Source organism: Strix aluco, chromosome 3 (assembly GCF_031877795.1).
Source record: "Strix aluco isolate bStrAlu1 chromosome 3, bStrAlu1.hap1, whole genome shotgun sequence".
Taxonomy (NCBI): domain Eukaryota; kingdom Metazoa; phylum Chordata; class Aves; order Strigiformes; family Strigidae; genus Strix; species Strix aluco.
In genome coordinates, this window is record NC_133933.1 from 63577582 (window position 1) to 63601077 (window position 23496).

The 23496-nt window shown below is 42.1% G+C and overlaps 1 protein-coding gene across 5 annotated transcripts in view; it reads left to right on the forward strand.

Annotated features, from left to right (window-relative positions):
- The first annotated feature begins 2773 nt into the window (after positions 1-2773).
- The window catches only part of ZDHHC14 (zDHHC palmitoyltransferase 14), a 115152-nt gene continuing 94429 nt past the window's right edge, over positions 2774-23496 (forward strand). Inside the window, exon 1 of one of the 5 annotated variants that reach the window (XM_074818841.1) lies at positions 2774-4124. In XM_074818841.1, the coding sequence (XP_074674942.1) occupies positions 3874-4124 (251 nt within the window). In that variant the 5' untranslated portion in view covers positions 2774-3873. The remainder of the gene's footprint in view (positions 4125-23496) is intronic. The other 4 variants (XM_074818839.1, XM_074818837.1, XM_074818840.1 and 1 more) reach the window with 4 other exon arrangements.

The following is a 23496-nucleotide window of genomic DNA, read 5'->3' on the forward strand; positions in this document are numbered from 1 at the left end:
CCAAAATTATTCTTGTGTATCCAAAAAAAAAAAAAGGATAATAGACTCACCAGGAGAGTGTCTACCAGGCTACTCTGCATAACTTGGTTACCAGAGTATTTAATTTCCTCCAAGGAAGGGGGAGTATCCAGTACTGGTCAATCTGTTCCATGGTTCCTTTGTTATCAGGCACTGTTTATGGATAAAGCTTATCATATTAAATTAAAGGGATAAATATTCCGTTCCAAAATTAGAAATGGAATTATGGAGACAGAAAACACATTGCCTGTGTACAAGAACTCAGCTGCATCCTCATACTGTGTTTTTGGTGTCTCTCCTGGGACAGCATTCAACCATGAGTGATGGGGACTGATTGTAATATGGCTTAACTTTTTCCAGAAATGTGCTCAGTATGCCTTTGGGTTTTTTGAACCAAGGGTTGATTCCTCCTGTGTGTCCCAAACTAGTCTGTTGTCTGTAGGTTACACAGCTCTGCTAGTAAGTTGCAAACCTTTGTAGATGATGTGTCAAAGTGAAACCCTTGCTAGCACTGTACATGTCCGCTTATCTCTAGCAGTTTCATTTAAGTTAGAAAAGACCTTTAAGATCATCGAGTCCAGCCACAAACCTAACACTGTCAAGTGCACCACTAAACCTTGTCCCCAAGTGCCGCATCTACAGGTCTTTTAAATACCTCCAGGGATGGTTACTTAACCGCTTCCCTGGGCAGCCCGTTGCAATATTTGACGACCCTTTCAGTGAAGAAATTTTTCATAATATCCAGTCTAAACCTTCCCTGGCGCAACTTGAGGCCATTCCCTCTTGTCCTATCGCTCATTACTTGGTTAAAGAGACTCATCCCCAGTTCTCTGCAACCTCCTTTCAGGCAGTTGTAGAGGGCGATGAGGTCTCCCCTCAGCCTCCTCTTCTCCAGACTAAACAACCCCAGTTCCCTCAGCCGCTCCTCGTACGACATGTGCTCCAGACCCTTCACCAGCTGCGTTGCTCTCCTTTGGATGCGTATGGAGAACGTACTCAGCAGAAACAACCGCAAGCAGCCTTGAGAGCGGTTGTGCCGTAGCTGTGGGAAGCCTCCCTGCCTCCCCGGGGCTTTCTGCAGGCGACTCTGCCACCGCTGCCATTTCGCACCGGGGCCGTACTGCACGAGAAGGGCTTGGTGCAGGACTGCGTTTCTGGAAAAGCTCTTCCTTCGTGGCTCGTGGCTTTCTGGGAACTGCCTCATGAAGTCAGGGCAGAGTAAGGGTCTGTACAAACACGTCAGCGTTGGTGGACAAGCCCGTTTCTTCCAGCAACGTAACGGAGCATGAGAATGGCACCGCTAAAGCAGTGAAACGTTCGCATGTATGAGCAAAAGTAGGGACAGCCGCCCGCTGTCCCCTCCCACCGGTGCGGTCTGGGACTTTGGGTAGTTGGGGCAGGACCGACCTCTGGGCACGCTGGGCGAGCCGCGGAGTGGGGGACAGCGGGATGGATCAGGGGCTGCAGCCCCGGCCCTCCGGCTTGACTCAAATACACGCCCGGCCACAAACCCCCGCCGCGGCCGCGCCCAGCCCACGGGGGAGGGCAGGCGGGCAGGCAGGGCTGCCGCGGGGAGGCACAGCCGGGCCGGGCGAAGCCCCCTCAACCCCGGCCCGTGGCGGCAGCCGCCCCCCCAACCGCCGCCGCCGCCGGGACGGGACGGGAGCGTCCTGCGCCTGGCCCTGCCCCCGCTCCCGCGCTGCCGGCGGCCCCGCCCCGCCGCGCCCCGCCGGGGCGGCTCGCAAGGCATGCTGGGGCTTGTAGTCCCTCCCGCCGCCCTCTCACCCCCGGGGCCGCTTCGCGGAAGCGGGGGAGCGGAACTACAACTCCCGGCGGGGGGACGGGCGCGCCCCGGGCGCCCGTGTCTGAGCCTGCACGGGGCGGGGGGCCGGGCCCGCTAGCTCGGGCCGCCGGGGCGGGGCTTCACTTCCCCCGCCGCTCACCCAGGGCCCGGCAGCTGGAGCCGGGGAGGACGCGGCCGGGGCCGGGGCCGGGGCCGGGGCCGCCGCCCGGGGCTGACGGCAGACATCGCTCGCGCGTGCCGGGGGCGGCGCGCGGTGGGTTGCGTGGGCCGGGGGAGGCGAGGGCTGAGCGGGGGGAGGCGGCGGCGGGAGTGGGGCTCCACCGGCGGGAGCGGGGCTCCAGCGCGGGTACCCACCGCCCGGCTCGCTCCCCGGTGCCTCCGGCCCGCCTGGGGCCGGCGATGGGGAAGCGTTAGCGGCCGGAGAGAGGGCTGGGCCGGGCCGGGCCGGCGGCGCGGTGCGGTGTCCCCGGCGGCGCTGGTGCGGGGGACCTGCCCCCCCTCTCGCCGGGAAGCCCCTGACTGACCGACCGACCGGCGGCGGGGCGTGCGCGCCCGTGTGGTCCCGTCCCTCGCCGCCTCCTCCCGCCAGCGGCCGCCGCTGCGGTGGTTACCGCCTTCCCCTGAAGATGAAGGGGCGGCAGCTGCTGCTTCTGGGTCTGGCTGCTGGGGAGAAACCGGGATAGAGGCGCCAAAAAAAAAAGAGGAAGAGAAGGAGGGGGAGAGAAAGTCGCCACTCTCCGGCCGGCGCAGCGGCAGCTGGGCGTGTTTCTCACCTTGCTCCAGGGGAAGGCACAGGGAAGCGAGGGACGCCGGCGGGAAGCCGCTCCCCTGCGCCGAGGGGAGGGAGGGAGGGAGGGAGGGGGCAGGATGCGGGGGGGGGGCCGGCACCGCCACGGGCCGTGGGCGAGAGCCTGCGCGGCGGCGGCAGCGGCGTGCGAGCGCCCGCGGCGGCCCTGAGGCGGGCGGCGAGGATGGTGAAGGGAGGGAGAAGTCCCGGCAGAGATCTCGCACCGGCGGCGAAGCTTCCCGCTCCTCCTCGCCCTCCCCAGCCTCCCTTCCGCACGGCCGCCCGCCCCGCGGGGCTGAGGCGTTGGGGAGCATGAGGCGGCGGCGGGGACCTGTTGTGTAGGGGGAGGCGGGGGTTAAGCGCGGCGGCGGCGCCGCGCGGGGCGTGAGGCGGGGGAGCGGTTCGGCGGGGAGGGAGGATGAGGACCCGCTCCCGAGGCGCTGGTGTCTGTCGGGGACCGGCCCTGCCCCGGGCTGCCGCGGGCTCGGGAGAGTCCCCTTCGGCGGAGCCGTGAGAGGGGAGAAGGGCCCGCGGGGAGCCCTGCGCCCCCAGGGCTGCGCCGAGCGGCGGCCGCTTCCCGCTGAATTGCGGCTTCTGGAAGAAGAGAGCTTGGAGTGTTTCTCGGAAGCTGGAGTAGCAGCCTGGTTTCTTTCTTGCTTTTTTTTTTTCCTTTTTTTTGGCTTAATGAGTTACGCGTGTCTCTCGAGGGAACGTTTTAGAAATGGTCATTTTTAGCAGTGAAATCTGCTGCGCAAAGGAGGATTATAACAAATCTCTATGAATGATAGACTCGATTGCTAAACCTTGCCTTGACCAACCTTCTGACCCTCGGAGAGATCTCTCAGGGTGTGCGTGGGAAGGGGAAAAAAAACCCTCCCATTTGAAAATAAACTTGAAAAAAAGACTAATTTTTTTTGGACAGCCTAACTGCTTTATAATTACTTTTTTTTTTTTGTCTTGTTTTGTGATAAGTTGTTTTAAAAAGGATTGTCCTACATGGTTGTTTTGTAACTGGTGGAGGAAGGAAGGAAGGAAGGATCCCTCTCAAGCGTTTCTGATATGACAGCTTTGGTTTCTGAAGAGTTAACTGGTGCTTGCATGATACACCTATTGCTAGTCTGGTAGCAGACTTTTCATCTTTTTATTTGCTTTTTTTAATTAACTGGGGCTGGTGGAGAGGGTTATCTTGGTGAGAAGAATATTTGCACATATATATATTGTATATATTTTTGGTGGGGTTCTCCCCACATTTTACTCTCTCTTGATGACTCCTGGAGGTGGTAGTGGGCCCATGAAAGACTGTGAATACAGTCAGATCAGCACACACAGCTCTTCGTCTCCCATGGAGTCTCCCCATAAGAAAAAGAAATCGGCTCCCAAGAGAAAATGGGAGGTTTTTCCTGGAAGAAACAAATTCTTCTGCAATGGGAGGATCATGATGGCTCGCCAGACTGGAGTCTTCTACCTGACTCTTGTTCTCATCTTGGTCACCAGTGGACTCTTCTTTGCATTTGAGTAAGTGACATTGAAGTCTTCATTCCTTCTCTTCCTCTAGTTATTTTCTGGCTGAAAGCAAAGAAACATGTTTATCCAGATGTTGTAGAGAATGCTGAGTGAATTCAGCTAATGCTGGTTTATATAAATGAAAATATGATCTGATAACATGCTGTTTTGGTTATCATACTCTGTAGAAGACAGATGTTTGAGGATTAAGGTTGTAGTGCTTTTATACCACCCGCTTCCAGGTGTTGCTGATGTTGCAAGAGGGAGTGTAAACCAGCAGGTTTGGGATGGTCAGGAAATGATGTAGCTTCTTGTTTGTCAGTTGCTCTGCTGAGAATCAAAACTGGCAGGTGCAAAAATACCGACCCTTTGTCACAGAACTGCATGCAAGAAAAGCAGTATCTTTCATTAGTTTATGAACAAGGCCTGTTTTTTATCTCTTTAAGTTGTTTAATAGCTCGTAGATGAGAATTCCAAGTTAGTAAAAGGAAAAAAAAAAAAGCTGTAAAATTTTGCATGTACCTAGCTTTCCACCACTAGGTAACAGCATTACTTTCCGTTTGTGATGATAACTTGTATGTGAGTTTTTGGTCTTCGTTCAAGCTATGTTTGTTTTGGAGGTTTGGATTTTTTTTAAGCAAGGCTTCTGGTGTCCTAGGGCTTTTTTCCCTGTTGCTCAGAATCTTCAGGAGTCTTTTTATCTATATAAAGTGAACTCGCAGTGACATTAAATCAAATATACTGATTTTTGCATTTATGTTGGAGTGGTTAAATTAACTATTCATGGCGGTAAAGAATTAGGCACTTGATATAAACAATACAGTTTGACTTTTATTCACTTTTTTTAAAGCACTGAGTACAAAGGTGCTCACGCTGCTAAAACACTTGCTATAGTAATAATTGAATTCTTTTAAAAAAGAGTTAATGCTACTTTACCTGTTTTAAGCTATTGTAGCTTGACTTGTGGTTTGTGGCAGGAAAAAAATTTTCAAATTACATATACAGCTCTTGCTATTTTCTTGACTAGAAACTATTATTTATAAGTAAGCTTCAGTGCTGCCTCTGGAAATTCTGTGTGCTTTGCTAAGTGATACAGTTGAACAACAAAGGTCGTTCATTACTTGGCATCTTCAAGGAAGAGGATAGTGCCATTAACAAACCCTAAATTGTATCAGTGAAATGCAGAGCATCTTAACATACTGGTAGTAGTAAAGAAGGTAAAAATGCTCAGCAGGTAACCTGTGGCTAAATATATATGTGAGCTCAGCAGATGAATTGTCTTTAGTGGACTCCAGATTACTTTAGAGGGATTTATTAATGGTAAATCTTCTGCAGACGTTCTGAAGCTGCTTGAACACCCTTTGAGTAGTTGAAATAATGCAGTCAATGATGCTATGCATGTGCTACAAGTGTGTTAACTTCCCTGGTTTTAAAGAGGTATTAAAGGTGTAACCTGATAGTATTGCATCAAGACTGGGTGCTACTCTCTTCTGTTTGCCATGATTAGGCCTAGTTTTGGAAAGCTTTTCTGTGTGGGCTGACGCTTGCATCTGTGTGCGGTCTCATCACCTTCGGCAGAGCCTCTGAAGGCAAGCTCTGGACTTCCCGCAAATACCTGAATGTAAATGTAGGCTCAAAACTGTAATGTTTTATAACCATGATTATGAAACTTATTTATTAAGCCACCATTTACAGTTTACTTACACGTTTTAACACTTTGATCCTTCAGAGAGAAATATTCTCTGCTGCCACATTATTCAAAACTGCTAAAGCAGAATGAGCTGCTAGCTGTTCGTTGCCTTCTGATTTCATTACTACTGTGAGTTATGTGCTCTATCAGAGTCTATAACACTACAGCTTCTATCATGTCTTTGAGCTTATTTGTAGTGTAACTGTATGTGATGGACAACATTTTTAGTCAAGCTACATTTTGATATGAAATCGGTGCTTATTCTGACAGTCTTGAAGCAGGGAAAAATCTCGGGCTTTATATAACTATATAAATTCTGTGTGTGTGTAGTGGCCTTGAGTCATTCTTGTATCACTTGCACTCTCCTTTTACGGAAAATCAAAGTAGAGGGTGGCAATGATATTTCATTTTTATAATAATAAGGTAGATTTTAGTCTTTAAAAAGCACTTGCACTGGAAAACTATTACTCATCCTCTGCAGGATAATTTAAAAACAAACCTTAAGACTATGAGAATGTTTGTGATGTTTGAACTGTAGAAGGTTGTTAATGTTACTAAGAGGGATGTCTCTGATTAAAAAGCATTACTTTGCAGCAGTTTCTAACTGCATCTCTTCGTAGTAGACTGAAGTTACTATTTATTGATCAGTTGATAACATCTTGAGTTGTTAAGAGTATGACTTCCATTATTTGGCTGATTTGGTTATGATGCTCCTCGTTAACCAGCTATTTAGAGAATATGACCGAAATATGTTTCAGTCATTCGTGTACACCTGGGGCAAAGTGATTTTTAAATGGGCATGTGTCTGAACCATAAGGTCAAACTGTCGTTGAAGAGGAAGATACCCTGTATGTTCTTGGAATTGTTTGGTCTTTTCACTACAATTGAAATAAATGATTTTGTTCCCTTTGATTTTGGAAATTGGAAAATAGGTACTCGTGTTCCAAGTCATTCACTGGTTTCAGGCCGTGAAGAGGGGGGAGTAGGAAAGAGATGACTTTGACAGATAATTCCTGGGAAAGCGTCATGCTAACGTAAACACTTGTCCGTTTATCCTTTTGGCTTCATTTGTTCCTCCAACATGATTTCCCCCCTCTTCCTTTTATTTTGCTCTTGACACCCATTCATCCAGAGCTGTATCTCATGTGCTTTGGAATCCTCTCCAGGGGAGAAATACATTTCTCTGAATCAACAAATCCTATCTCTCCAAAAGCAAACATATGTCATACGTCTTGACCTGTACAGCTTTTGGCATTGAACCATGCCTTTGTAATCTTTGTTTCTTCATATTTATGCTTCTGTGCTTTTTCCTGCCTACTTTTTCCAGCTCCTGCTTTTGGCTGGTTTTATTCCTTTCTCTCTGTTGACTTTTATCTCTCATATACTCCAACTACATCACCACTTCTTCCTTTTATCATTTCACTGTTCTCTTTCATTTTCAAAGAGGTAAGCCAGAATTTGCTTAAAAGAAAAACAACAAACCATGAGCTTTCAAGCAGGTGAAATATTTATAATTCCTGCCTCCCTCCCCTTCCAAAGGAAGAGAATGCAAATAACAAGCACTTTTATTTCTGTAACCTGTCTATTAAATGTAACATGAATTATTGTGAGCACTTTTGGGTCCCAAGAGGGATGCTGTGCTTGAGGTAATCTTAAAAATTATCCCTATTTTTGAAATGCTCAAGTGAGGCACCACAAATTACTTAATTTGTCTTTAAAATTTGGGTATGTTATTTTATCCTGGAAACATATTTTCTAACTCTAACCTCATGATATTTAGCTGTTTTTCTTTTTTCTTGCAAATTTGACTTTGTGTTGCACTTCCTTTTTTTTCCTTTGCCCTGCCCCATTACACAGACATACATATTTTTTAAAACTATTCAGTGCTCATGTAGAAGTAGCTGCATGAAAAGCTCGGTAAACAAATTCCTTTCCCCAGAGCAAAGATAGCATCCATAACCGAAGGGCAGATCTCACTGCTGTACCTAGACAGTTCAACCACTGTATTTACATATATGTAAAGTCCTTTATTGGTGCAATAAAGAAAGGCAAAACTAAGGCACTTCATACTTACTGTTTTTATTCAGCTATGTATGCATACTCAAAAGAGAAAACAACCCTTCATGCCTGTGGTCATTTGGGGTACTGTTTTTGTGGGTTACAGGAAAGCAAAATGGAGGCTGACATTTAACACAGTAGGATACATAAAACAGACATCTTGTTGTTAAATGGCAAGTCTTGTATGGATGAACAAGCTCTAGGGGTTCCAGGGTGGTGGTAGATGAGCTTGGCTGCTTTGCTACTGTGAGTTAACGCTGCCCCTGTGTGCCAGCCCACTTCCTTCTTGGACTTCACTGCACAGGTAGCAGGAGGGAACACGTCTGCACCTGAGCTGCTTCAGGCAGGCACATTAAACTTCCCCTAAAAAGGTGGGTTTAAGTGAAGATGCCGACTGAACTGAATTGACTCAGGCACAATCATGCTTTCTTCTGTCAACTCAGTTGCAGGGTGAGTGGCTCTGGAAGAAGGTTGGAGCAGATGGTAGGATGCCGGAAGGGCTGAAGCAGTGCGGCTTTTTTGTCTGTAAACGTGAGTCAGAGCCCTGTCACTTCTGATACCATTTGACACTTGCACTGATTCAACGAACTGGAGATTTATTTTTTTTTTGAGCTAGTTAACACTTGATTTTTGTGAGCATTTGTGTAATTGCACTGTCTTTCAAAAGATGGATGTTGGAAAATTATTTAAACTGAGACTGTTTATGTGCATATGTGTGTACAAATCATTGCTTTCTCTCTGCTCTTGCAGTTGCTGGCAACCTGCTCCATGCCTCCCACTTTGAAAACCAGTGTGACTGGAGGACATTCATGAGTCACACTTTCTGATGCGGTGTAGATTGTTCAATATTGAACTTCTGTAGCGTGCACACACTATGGCAAAGTGGTGTAACTTGCTGCTCACTGTGACAAACCTCGATGTGTAAACACTGATATCAGGAAGCTGAGCATTTTTGCTGTGGTGTCAACAGTCATCTTCATCTTATGGCAAATGTTTTCTGCTTTTGCAGGAGGTGGATTCTTAGTGTGAGGTTGTATTCCAAGTAGGTGCAATGTTCATCTAATAACCTCCTTCATCTTTCTTCCTCTGCTCGAGATGAGGAGGTTACTTGTGTCTTTTGATGACCACATCCTTAAACTACAAGTTTCTTCGAAGGAATTGCTACCAATCTGACTTCAGGCTGTTAAAGGCTGATAGAAACTTGTAGGGCATTTCCCGCTGAAGATGTCAGAATGGATTTTAAAGCAAAAATCATGGCACATAAACTGATTGTTGAACAGAGAACTGCATCCTTTTCTACATGGAAGGCAGTAGCTGCCTGATAGTGCATAGTGGCGTAGGCGAATGCAGTGATGAGTAGGTGGTTTTTTTCCCCCAGTTTTCTTTGTTTAAAAAAAAAATCTGTCATTAAAATTAAACTGGAGCAATATTTCTGTTTCTCCTTTTGCCATATTATGCATCTCTGTTAACTTAGTGAGATAGACATGGAATACACTGAGTCTAATCTTTAGGGTTTACTTTTTGTGTTGAGTTTATATAGGTATACCAAATGGTATGGCAGATTCTGAAGGGATGGTATGCATTCCAACCAGATGTTGTTTATTCTTTGCACTTAAATTACCCTGAAAATGTTAACTGTCAGAATCAAGTATCTTTCAGGTACAAAGTATATCTAATACTTTTTTCCTTGACAAGGGACTTTCCTTGGTCACGAAAAAGTTTACTTAATTAATCTCTTCTAAATTTCCCAGTGATCTGTGCAAGTATGTCTGCTAAAGTTTCTTCCTGGCCAAATGGGGGAAGAGTTTTGTACTACCCTATCTTAAAGTAGCACTTCACTGAGCAGGTACATCAGTTTAAACTTTTAAACCTGCTTTGAATGATTTATATGATATAAATTGAAATCCTTTTACCCAGAAATGTGCTAATAGCATTTGATATTAGGTCATGCACCTCTACTTTTCAAGGCTAGGTCTATTTATGTGGAAATGGATAATGAATAAATGCTTCATTTTTCAGAGCACAATTCTGTGAGGATAACAGAAGGATAACCTTTCTTGTTTATGAAAGTTGTACTTTCTTTAGTTCCTTCTGAAACTGCAGATGCTTTTTATGGTTTTATAACACTAACTTCTTTTCCAAAAGAAAGGTTAAATAGCTGCTTTTTTTTTTTTTCCCCTTGGGTGGGGTTTTGGGGGTGTTTTCGTGGGGGTTGGTTGGTTGGGGTGGGTATGTGTTCAGCTTAGTTGATGGCTTTTATCTACTTGTTTCATGGAGAAGACAAGCTTTGAACATACTTTTTGGTCTTTAATTTACTCCATTCTCACCTATAGTTCTACTCTTATTTCCCCCTTTTCTTTGTGGAGGTGGAGGGCAATGAAAATAGGGAGTAAGAAGTGTAAGAAGTGATGTTGGCTTCTCAGATACCTTCTCCCTGGACCTTGAGGAAATCACTGTGTAGCTTTGGACCATTGATACACATGCATCTTCAGAGTGAAATATGAACGTTTGTGGTCTTCTTTGCCTGATGTCACCCCGACCCCTTGGAGAAAGAGGGGAAATTCCATCACAGCCTGCTGGGGGTGCTTTTCTGTGCTCATCATAGCTCAGCATGCTTGTTGTAGCTAGGTATAAATTCTCACCTGGGATATTTGATATCCCTTCCAGAGGGGGGGAAAATAGGTAATTTCAAAAGTTTGGTTATTATTACCTATATAAATGTCTTCAAATATTTACAAATGCCAATGGATAATACTTCAGTACATCTTCAGCTCCCAAAAATGTGAGGTTACACTTGGAATTTTGTGACAGTTGTTTGATAAAATCTATCTTAATTTATTACTCAACAGTCTGAGGTTTCTATTGTTGATATAGTCTGTATAGTATGCCTGTTTCGTTTTGTCTTTCCCTGAGTAGGTACTGTTGCCCCTTTATCTGAATGGACATGTGCCAAAACTATAAAATGTATCTTCTGGAGACTAGTGTAGGGAGAGTCGTGTTAAATAGATTTACACTATTGAAAAACTAATTTCTGTTAGTTCTTCTTGGAAGACAGGCATTGTCATGTGACCATCTCTGGGACTTTTCTCACATCGACCCCACAGAAATTTTCATACCTTGTTTGAAGGAAAGATGTTTTCTCAAGTCAGTTTCTCAGGAATCATGTTACATGTTTAGATTCATGTAAGGTGTTCTTTTTACTCATGTTTCAATTTGGACTAATGATGCAAAAAATACCTTTGTTGCTACATGATTTATTTTCTGTCATAGCTGTGTTGCATTATTATTTTGTAGATGGCATTTCATACAAAACAGAGTATATCAGTGAATCTGGATGACTGAGAAATTATCTTCATTTAGAATGAAAAGAAAAAATATGAGTCTGTGCAGAACTTGAACCAAATTGTTCTGCTCATTCTCTTTTTTTGGCTGGAAAAAATATTTTATTAAAAATACCTGGTCTTATTTGTAGATTCAGTAGAAACTGAAATACTGACATTTGAACTGGATGTTAAATATATACTTCATCTTTTAACAACTAAGTTATACCTTTTAAGTAGTTAAAAACAACAAACAAAGTTTCTGATGGAAATGGTCTCACCATTCTTGTGTAGCATTAAACTGTTGTAACATTCAAATGTGAACTAATTAATGAGAAAGTGAAGATAACTGCAGAAGAGGAGAGAATCTTTTTAGCTTTCTAAGCTGCATGATTATTTCAAAATAGCCCACTCAAAAAACCCACTGGCTTAAAATACTGGAACATTTTTAAAAATTGCTTAAAATGTTATAACAACTTTATCTAGGAAGTTTTTGTTGCCCTGATTGATGATCCATCTAAGTGAGGCTGTAGTAGCTGATGATCACTTAAGTTCCAGGCTGCCAGTAAGGGTTTATACATGTCAGTGCTGCTCATCTTTCATTTGGCAAAGCTGACGGAAAAAGGGAAAAATCCCCTGAAGTCAGCTACAGCTACCAAAGATTATTAAACTTCATATAGTTACAGCCCATTTAATACAAAAACTGTAAAGTGGTTAAACTTTTTACAAACAAACAAAAATCAAGAAATAAAGATGAAGCCTATGTGTAATAGCCAAAAATAAAATTGTGTTCACATTTCTCAGATTGCAGAAGTATTAAATGTTACTAGCGTAAAACATACCTAGGGAAGGAGGCTGAAGTATTTTGGAGTTTGTGTGACACACCCCCTCTCCTTTACCCCGTTGTATGTGTTCATATTGGAACTCCTGTTCATACTGCAGTTACCAGGTGAAGAGGGCTTTGTATTTGCGAAGCCTGACCATGGGCTTTCTGCAGTGTGCCTTAGTGGAGATCTGCCCAATTGCATTCCAGAACTTTAACTACCAAGTTGACAGTGGACTGTAGTGCTGTATGATTATTCAGCTTCTGTATCCCTGATCATTTCCTTTTCATCAGTGTCCGTAGGGTTTATTCACATTATTGTGGGATGGTGGCTAATGAGGTCTTACATAATAAACTTGGCTAATGAGATCACAGCTGGTTTTGTTTTATGTTTTTTCCACTCCTGCCATCCCCCTAAGTTGCTTACTGCAATAAATACTGGCAGTATGCATTTATTGTGGTGAATATGCAGTCAGTTCAGCTGCTTCTTTAAAATTTACTCATTTTTAAAAAAATATTTCACAAAGCAGAGATTAAATAGAATACTGAGAATTAAATTGAAAACTTAGAACCTGAACTCAGAAGTTAAGTTGTACATAAAATCTGCAGTTTCTGAATTTCATGTTAGAGTTTTAAGCGCAAGATGACACTGTTACATTGTCTTCATTGAGTGAATATATGAAATAAATTTGTGGGGTTTAGTATATCTTATACATATGATCAACATATATTAGTTCTTCACAGCAAGGAACAGATATACTAGAATTTGTTACTATTTTAGCATAAACACTCAGTACATTACCAGAAGTTATGAATGTAGATTAAACAACATTGGCAGGCGTTGGAAGCTTCTCTCCCCACCTCCCCCACCCCGGGAAAGGAGTACTAATACAAAGCTTTTGTTTCTGATTGTGATAAATTCCGTGTACCCTCTTTTTTGAGCTGTCTAGATATGAGGAAATTGCAGTCCTGGTCTTGCATGTTCAGTACGCTTGTTAGATATCCCCCTGGTAATGAATGCCATGTTTCAGGCTAGAGAAGCAAGTGTCAGACCAGCCTGTACTTAAATATTGCTAGCATCCTTGTTTGCTCATGGTGTGACAGGTTTTCATGGCACAACTGTCTATGCATGTTCCTAGTAAATACTGTTTTATTGGCAAAAAGGGCTTTCGAGTGTTGAATTAAAATGTGGAAGAGTTATAATTTTTCCTAATTTGGAACTATGTAAAGCAGTTAAAAGTTTAAAGAAGAAAAGTAAAAGAATAGCAGTGACCTCTCTCATCAGTATTGCAACGCTGTAATAAACTTGCTTCTTGTGAATGTGGTTTCTTTAGAGCTGAAGCTCATAGTGCTTTTATATAGCGGAAAAAATACAACTTTTAAAATACTTTTATCATTCAACATGATTTGAATTCTTTCCAAGGGCTGGACAGGCGTTAGGTATGGAAACAGCCAAGTAAACTTTGTCCTTAGTCTGAGTAGACCGGTACATGAAATGTATTGCGTGGTGTGATACAAAAGATTGGAATGCACTGTGTAAAGAGCCTAGTCACTTCTGACTTGCCTCAGTGAATTAGCCTGAAGAAGAGAAGGCTCAGAGAGAATCTTATTAAAGTAAGTACCTGACTGGGGAGGGGGAGTAAAAAAAAAAAAAAAAAAGGAGCACTGGGCTCTTCTCAGTGGTACCCAATGACAGGACAAGATACAATGGATGGACACGAAATACCATTTAAATGTAAGATAAAAGTTTTTTCGGGTTGTGGGAGGTTTTTTTGTCTGTTTGGTTTATTGTTTTTTGCTGTGAGGATAATCAAACACTGGCACAGGTTGCCCAGAGAGGCAATGGACATACTGAAAACCAACCAGATGGTTGACCTGAGCAGTCTCCTCTATCTGACCCTGCTTTGAGCTGGGGGATTGGACTCGATCTCCAGAGGTCCCATCCCACCTTAGCCATTCTGTGTTGTCTGTGAAGATCTGAGAACTTCTTCCAATAAGACATCAAAAGGTATATCTAGTGAGATAATTTTAATCTTGTTTTAATGACCCATTTATTACATGCATATTTCACAAGAACTGTAGTTTTATCTAGTCTTAGGATCTGTACCTAAAGTCTCAGTTCAACAAAACTTAAAATTTTGCAAGTGAAATACCCATAGCTGTTTTTTCTGTCCCCTCTTCTATTTTCTTGCCTTTGAATATGGCTTTCTCTGTTCTGAAGTGCATTTCCAGCATTTCTTGAAGGTTCTTTTCCTGTGTTCTTTCACTTATCACTTCTTTCACTAAGCTTTGTCCTCTACTATCCATCTGTCTTTTGCTGAGTTAGTATTTTCTTCTCATGTAAACAACAGCGTTAAGTTTAAATAAAATAAAATTCATCCAGAAGAATGTATCTGTATACAGTTGCTCCAGCAGTATGATGTGTTCATCAGTTTGTCTGTCTCACATAAATTTTGCGAACTTTTCTTTCCTTCTATCTAATCTTCCTAACCACTTGTTCACTTTTAATTGACTAAGAGCACTGTTGCTGTAGAAGGGATGGGGAGACAGTAAAGGTGAGGTTCAAGGACTTAGTTTTCCCCTTTTCGCAGTCACGAGGGATGAGAGTACATTTTTTTTCCCATGATCTGCATTGTATTTGCCTATATCATTGTGCAGATTTGTGAAATCATGGGGTCTGTCTCCCAGTGTTTGAGCCAGGTCAAAAAGTTGTTCGGATCCTGCAGGTTCAGCTTCCTCCTTAAGCCTGCTACTTGACAGTACTAGCTTCAGACCAACTCTTGTGCTTTAATAGATAGCTCGTTCCAGCTTCTGGACTTCTAGACATAAAAGATGAAATGGTTTGTCTGAAAAGCTGCTAAAGCTGGATTTGTTATCTTTAAGGAAGGGAAAACACCCTAGATATGTCAGATTAATCCAAACTCCCTTTAAACACTGATTTGATTGATGAAATAAAAAAAGTGTAAATAATTCCAGTAAGGCAGGTGTCCAGTTCTGGATTACAAATTGGAAATAAGGAGAAAGTGTAAATGAAACAGAGTGTATTTTACTTGAGCAAAGTATATCTGAATCTCTACATCCTGTGGTAGCTATCACTGCTAAGTTTCTCTGAGGCAGTGGAAGCCAAAGCAGCCTTTCCCCATACCATGTATTCAGAGCACAGTTTTTCAGAGTGAATTTCATGCCTGTAGACCTGCCTGCTTTTTCTGAGGGGGTGGGGGTTGAATTTTTACTGCTCATCAATTCAAACAAAAACTTCAGAGTATTTCATAGGAGCATCCCAGTTTCCTTTCTGTTTAGCAGGCTCAGTTGCAGCAAGATGAATCCGATGGTTGTAGGCTGCTGAAAAGAATAGGCCCACCTCTTCCCTTCTCCCAGAGATGTTACTTCAGATTGTTACTACTTTTGTCTGGCTCTGCTGTTTTCCCCACCCAGTGGTGAACCACTTCAGGGAGTTCCCTTCCTGCAGGAAGCTTATCCTTCCCTTCTGCCCACACAAAGAACTTTCTGCTGCTTTAGATCCCTGAGCTGAATCCCTGAAAACTCAGAAAAAATGTTAAGGAAAACTCAGAAAAAGTGCGAGGAAGGGAGAGGGAGGAGACTGTCAGATCGTCTTTGCTGTGATTTGAAATTGTATCCCAACTTGAGGAAACTTGTTACATAGTCTTGGTTCATTGTTTGGCATCTGCAAGGGTGCAAACAGAACATCTTTAGGCTTTCCCAAACTACTCTTTAGTTGCTTAATGAGAACCTACAGAGTTCTGACTTCTTTACCATATTTTATTTCTGAAGTAACTGGATTGTAGTTTACAGAACTTGAACAGCAGCATCTTTCAAATAACACATTATGAAGTGCTCATTAGTTGTTCATGTCTTACGGTTTTTCTGTATTTTTTTTTTAAAAAGACACTATACCCAATTCTCTAACCAACACGGGCAGAAGCAATTCTTCCTGCATCCCTGCCTGTGTCATCTGTGTTCCCCATATCCAGACTGCAGAGCCAATGTATTGTATTGCATTCGATAGCTGAGCCTATGGAAGAGCTGCATGAGTTCTTCTTCACCTTAGTTTGTATAAAACTAAGGGTTTTTTTGAGGTAGCTCAAAATATGCTAAACTGAACCAGGAAAGAAGTATTCTCTCAATCCTTGTCATTTCTCCCATGCTTCAGCTGAGATAGTAAACAACCCAGGGAAATTGCCTGCTTCTTCACAGTACCATTCAGCTGCCTACTTGGGTGTTTTTTTCTTGATTTGTTTGGTATTGTAACTGTTGAAAGTTTTCAGCAGAGGAGGATGAAGGAAGAATCATAAAGCAGTTAATGGAAAATTGAACAGCCTGCATACAAGTGGCAGTTGGAGTGAATGTCTCTATTCAGTGTGATAAAAGAATTTGCCTTTAAAATGATTTTGTTAAATAAGACACCTAAAGCTAATCAGAGCAGAAGGAATTGTCTGTAGAGCAGAAGATGGGGAAGAAGTTGTGGACTGAAATCTGACAGCGATGAATCTAATTCAATATAAGACCTTGAAAGGATAATCATTCTTCTTTTACAAGACACTAAGCTCAGAAGGCTCTCTTCTCTTTTCCTTGAGCTGTGGAGGCTCTGAGACTTCTCATCACTGATGTGAGTGTTCATCTTCAGAGTAAAATATGAGTTTTTTTCCTCTAATGTAATGAAGCCCAGACCCTTTTAGGATCAGGCTGCACTGTGCATTGTTTTTTAATGCTAGTCCCTTGAAGCCTGAATCTTTCCAGTACTTGAGTATATCAAAAGAAGTGTGCTGGGGGCAGAAGGGCATTTCAGAGGAAAGTGTATAAAGATTGGGTGGGGTAAAATAATTTTCCTTTTTTACTTGGCTCATACTCAAAAGGAGTTTTGGAAACAGGGATTGGCTATGAATGTGAAAATCAAGACAGTATGATAAGAGAAAAACAACTGCTGTGCTTGGATCCCAATTACTGAAACTGTTGTGGGCTGACATCCAGCTTGATTGAAAGGTGTAAAAATGCCCTTCCCAATGCACATACCTTTCTATTATTGCATCCTAGAAACTCTAACCAACAGTTAAAGTTGTTAAATGATAGTCTGGAGGTGCAGCATTACCCAATGGTTGACTGTTCTTGGGAAAAGTAAGATTATTTTCTGTTCTGAAACTTTTTTAAATGGTTCTTGACACTAGCCCTTGCTGTTGCAACAAAGAAATGGCATTTGTGAAAGGAGAACATAGGTTCGTTGCTTCTTAGTTCAATACAGAAGAAGTGACATTTGTTGCAAAAGTAATTCACTTACTGAAATAAGCTTTTAATTTAAGCTTTATCACAAATATTCCTTCTGACTGCAAAATAAAGGTTAAAGATTTAGGGAGCATAAAACTTGTCACTGAAGCTGATCCTTACAGATAAGAGTTGCATAGTTATGTTAGTTATCCCTAGGCCAGCTATGCTTGCCTTCATATTCTGAATGATGAAGGCTGACAATTTCAGAAGATTGTGCAATGCATGCAGAAGAGTTGAGGGGGGGTGGAATAAGGAGTGGGAAGGAACTGAGGTATCTGCTGTAGTACTTGCTTCTGGACATTAATTTCAGTTACTAAAGGGACAGTTGTTTTGTGTCCGTATTTAGTTAGTACCTGTAAGTAAGCTAGTAATAACTTTTGATATACATGCTGTATTTTTCAGTAGTTATTGTATCTGGTACTGTAGACAGAGTTGGACTGCACTGTTAAGTTGCTTATGCATGTTGTGTCCTACCAACATCTCTCTCGCTTCAGAGGCTGAAAGTGAAAAACATGAAAAATAGTTGTGGATAGATAGGAGATGTTGAAGGGGCTCACAGAGCTACATTGACAGTCCTAGTTCATCAGTGCAGAATTAAGAACTCTGGGAATGACAGCATGGTTCATAGATCTTCGTTATTCAATTCCTTTTGGAGTTTGGTTATTTATATATTTGTTTTAAGAGCAGGTCAGTAAAGAGAGCTGTTAAGGACAGTAATACCAATAGTGCTTTCAGGTTTCAAAATTTTTTTTTTTTTTTTTTTTCCAGTCCAGAAATACCTTTCCCTTTTCTTACTGTTCCTGATTTCTCTTGTGCTAATCTTTCATGACAGGGAAGCTGTGTGGTTGTGGCCAAAGTTGTTCTTTTTTTACTTCCAGTGCCATGATGGTGAGGGAAAGACCCAGGAGACAGGTTTGCAGGTTACATAGAAGAGATAATGGGTTATTCTGAATCTTTGTTGTACATAGGCAGGAGTCTGCAAGTGTGAAAGTCTCCGAGATGTATGTTGTGTTGTCTTCGTAAAAGTACTGACATCTGAACAACCTTGAGTCTTTTGTGTGTGCTAAGAGCTTGATTTTGAGCAAGTAAAATCTCTGAAACCTGTGCCTGTGCTGGGCATGCCTCTCTGAGGACATGGCAGAACTCTTTCACTGAAATTACAGTTTTGAGCAATCCCATCCTACTCATGAGTTTGGTAGCACAACTGTTTTTGGCAGCTAAGCTCTGCTCTGTGGGGCTGCTTTAGCCTGTGGCTACAGGCAGCATCAATGAAGAAGCAGTGAAACTGCTTCATTCACCACACATCTTCAGTGTCTGCGATCTCTAGTTCTGTGTATTATTATTACACAGAAGTCATCTTCACTTAAACCCCAGTTTATTTCCAGAACAGTCTCATCCACAACTTTAAGTGAAGCAGGGCTCCTTGGGGGGCTCGAGGTCTTGAAACTAAAAGCTCTATCACAAGGCGTATGACCGGGGAAGAAGAGCCTGGCAGAAGGGTGTCAAATTTAACTTCTACAGGCATGCTGGCATTTTATTTCATTTTGGCAGTCTTGATTGTAGCGATCTTGCAGTTAGTTTTAGCGTAGTTTTTCTGTGTGTAATTACTAGACCAGTAAGTTCCCACCCAGGTGCTATTTCTGTTCTTTTCCACATAATCCCTCCCAAATCAGTGTCTCGCCTTCTCTCTTTCAAAGTACCCTGTATGTGCTTGCTCTTTGCCATTGTGTTCTGTGGACTGATGCTTCTTCCTCCAGCACTTTACAGAGATCCATAAGGGGCAGCACTGCCTCTTCTGCTCAGGACAGCTTTTGAACTTGGTGCAAGGATGGGAGAGGTGAAGGCAAGGGCCTTCATTCGTTTTGTAGTGGTGTTGAAATCTTGCCCTATTTTCTTCTCATTTCTGCAAGTCTTGCAGATAAGTCTCTTAAAGTTGCTTTTGTTCTGTGCTCCTCTAATTGAGGATGGAAGCATTATAGATAGCAAGGGCACTGGAAAAGAAGAGATGCTGCGCTGTGTGCTTTACCATAGGGAGGCGTTTGGCTGTTCGGGTGGCACTTGTTTGCCATTGTTATCTTTCACAGTTCCAATGGTGTGGGTGACTGGAAGAAACTGGGGAAGTTTCAGTGATGGTATTTGCAGGCAACAAAGTACAACCGGGAATGAGTAGAATTGGACAGCCCAGGCCACGACAGAAATATTTCTGCACGAGGGGCTACTGCTCTGCTATATAAAACAAAATGGCTTGATACATAATTTGTCTTTAAAATGGTGCAGAATACTTGATTAAGTGGGTCTAAATGTTGTTTGCATAGGAATTGCTATAAGAAAAAACACTCTGTAACCCTAAATACTCATTTTGCTTTTCAGTTAAAGTTCAAAGCAAGTTGCACAAGGGGAGCTATTTGATTTAAGTTCATGTCAATAGTTAAACTTCTGGAATAGCAAAGTGACCGGTGAAACTGCCTGAGTCTCGGTGAAATGGAAATTCATAGCAAATTTAGGTTGGCAGAGTCCATGTGTAATAGTATTTAATGCAGACAATTTTCATTTTGTGACCATTTTCTACATGGGCTTTCTTTAAATTTGCAGAAGAACAATCTTTTAATGCTTAAGGCACTACTCTTTACAAGGTAATGTACTGCAGATAGTTGGTAATTAGGCATACCAGGCCTATATTGACTGGTTTTAATTTTTATATTGTAGTGCTTCAGAACCTTTTTACTATTATCATTTTTGTAATTACTTCCAACTTAATTTTTGTATTCTAATTCTGACAATCAGCTTTAATTTTTGCTTTTTATATGTTAGCATTAAATATTAACATTTTTTTTTGCTTTGAAGGTGCAGGAAACTTACTGCTGCTTCAGCTTTGGCCATACATTATAGTTCTAAATTTATTTTCAGTTTGTAAGATGACTCCCCCTTCTGATAGCTGTGTTGACTGAAGTGGACTAAAGTTCATTTGCTTGGTGGAGGAAACTGAGGAGATCAGCTTGGTTATCCTGTGACAGCACTGGTCTAGTGTGCATGAAAAAAGTATAACTTAAAGTAGTGTTTAACTGTATGTGGTAGTTACGAAAGGGCTGGGTATTGATCAGATTACAGGCAACTCAGAGGTCTGTGTATGTGTGACAGACATGCTGGGTGCTAACTTTTGGTTCAGTACAGATTTTCCTCAGCTGTGTTGATCAGCAGGTACAAAAACTCGTTAATACTATATAGCTGGCAGGGTGGAGAAGCCAAACTACTTTTGCTTTGCTGCTTGTTATTATTTATTATTACACTATGGCTTGGGGTAGGTTTTTTGCAATAAGATTGGCACTGGCTGCTTCCTCAGCTAGTTATCAAGGCTTCCTGCCATCTTGAGTTTATTTTTCTTGCACTGACGTGCGGAGTAACGACTTTACAACCAATAAGGTTATAAAGAAGGTATGTTTATTCAGCGCTGGGTGCACAGGGGATCGCTCCTCCACAAGCGTGCACATCTTGGAGCGAAAAGCAGCTCCTTTCTATAGCGTAAAGTGTTTACATATTCATTATAATCCCGAGAATAGGGAGAGATATTACAATTACTTTTGAGAAATTATTAACATAAATCCTGCCCCAAGTCCCTCCCCGTTGCGCCTGCGTAGTGGCTCCTGGTGGTCTTGGGCGGGGGTCTTCAGGATGAAGACTGAAGATGCCTCCTCTTCCTCTCGTGACTTTTCACCCAATTAGGTCTTTTCAGCATGACAATTTAGCATTCCTTGAATCCCCGTTCCTTATCTTGGGACTCAGTAGTTGCAGCTCCTCCCTTATCTCAACAGCCCATCCTGCTGAGAGCTTATCCTGCTGAGAGCCCTGCATCTATTTTGTTAAGGTTCCTCACTTCAGCACAAAGACTGGGAAAAAAAGATGAACCTTGTTCTGAAGGACGCTATGTCCAGCTGTCTTTCTGAGCAATGGGAGTGAATGCATTTCAAAACTACCAACCCTCCATACCTAATATTGTGCCAGGGGCTACCCTCATTTAAAGCAAGGACCCTCAGGTCACTGAGGGGATTTCAGCAGTTGTGGGAATGAATGAGGAGGATGTCTGCTTAAGGTAGCTGAACGCAATCTAGTCTTGTACTGGCAGGTTCCACTGGAATTTTCTTTAAGTAAAAAATAATCCTCAAACAAATCTTTTTCTTTATTTGATGAAAGCAAGGTTTTAAAGGGACTGTCTTATTCTTATGGTAAGATACTAAATACATTTCAGTACTATTTGTGACTTAGTTTGAGACAGGGGGCTGGCTTCTGGGAGAGCTTGAATCCAGTCATCCACATACTTATTAAAAGTATACCTGTAGAGTGGACTTTGACATGTGGCGGAATCTTTCTGAAGGAGAAAATGGTCACTGATAGATGCAGCCCTGGGAATGCGTTGTTGTGTTTTTTTTTTTTTTCTTTTTGGCTGAGGACAAGCTTATTACGTTCTTTCTTAAGAAATATCTGAAATGTAGTTGTGTTCTAGAAATGTGGTTTGTAGCACAATCCATACTACAAATTGAAGACCAACTCTAAAGTCTTGTTTCTTAAAGCCAAAAATATCTTTTGGAATGCACTGTATTTTAAGATGGTATCTTCCCAATTTTTTTCTTCAGACTTTTTTTTTTTTTCACATGCTTATGCTTTAAATTGTTCTTCAGAAACTCTGTTTTTAGTTTGTATTCCACTAGTAGCACTAACCTACTTAGATGAAATGCCTCAGAATATTACATTTCTCCTTGCAGCATTGCTTGGTTAGATGCAGGATAGGAATTCAACAAATTGTGTGCTCTGTGTTGTGCAAAACAACAAAAAACTCTGTAAAGAAAAATCTGTTGGTGTCGAGTGGACTTCTTTCAGTGGCACCGAACTATGACAAATAGGGTATTAAGAATCCATGCACAAACCAGATTAGATCAGATTATTCTTTTCAGACTTGAATGACAATTTCTGTGAAGTGAAATCTTAACATGTTTGGAAGAGATCACAGGCAATGCTTAAAATGTCTACAAAAAAGATTGTTAAATTCTGTTCGTGTCAGTGTAAACTGTTACTGTAGATTTGAACTGGCGTGTGTTTAATTACTTGAACATGTGTTTTTTCTGTTGCTTTTACTGGATAACTCAGTCTCCTTCCTTATAGTCCTGATTGTGCTTGGGGTGATATATAAGGGCAGTGTAATGAAAGATGCTGTCTTCCCTTGGGTGCTGCTTTCCTAACAATAGATAAGTTAGGTTGTTAAATAGAGAAATGTCTTGAGTGTTTTTATTTCCATTTTTTGAACTTCTTCCCTTTTATTTCTCTCAAAATTAGAGAACCTATTAGTTTCTTCATCACAAGAATTTCTTCCTTCTCTTTCCCTTCTCTCTCATCAGCCCAGGTACCTTAAAAAAGTTGGGATTTCTTTTACCCAGAGAGGATGATGCTGAGAGAGTTATGGTGATTACCTTTGTATATGTAGAAGGATGATAATAAATGCTTCTCCTCATTGTTTGGTATGTGACAGGAAGTTCTAACTTTAAATGGCAGCAGGAGGTATTCAGGTTAGCAGTTAGTAGACATTAGGGGAAAAGAACCCTTTTGAAGCAGAAGGAAGGATAAGAACTGAAGGAAATTTCCTAGGAAGATTGTGGAATTGTCATCATTAGAAGTTTTTTTGCAAAGCAGGCTAGACAAAGCTTTATCTGAAGTGGCTCACGTATAGCTGATCTTTTCTTGGAGAAGAGGGACTTCCAAAGATATTTCCCTACAATCTAGTTTAGAGTTATCATAGCAGACTATTAATGTGGGAAGAAATCAATCTAAATATTCACTGATGTCTTAGGAAAGGTAATTAATGAAGTATGATGTGAAAAATTTAGTAGGTTACCAAATTGACCAGATGGTGTTTTCCAGTCCTACTGCATAATCTAATTTTATTATAAAGCATGGTTTTTTTCTGTGTTCATATTAATCAGCTAGTTAAAAGTGTATTTTCTTGTTAGTAGGAAAAATACTCCACTAGTAAACATACAATTTGCTTATTGCCTACTAAGGCAATTTATGGATCCATCTCTTGCAAAGACTGAGGGCTCTTTGTAAACAAGTAGTACTGTACTCCTGGGCATCATTTTCCAGAAGATGATGTCACCTATGATATGTATCTCATTGTGATAGGGAAGAGTTGGGCCCTTTATTCCCCCTTGCAGAAGAATGGCAGAT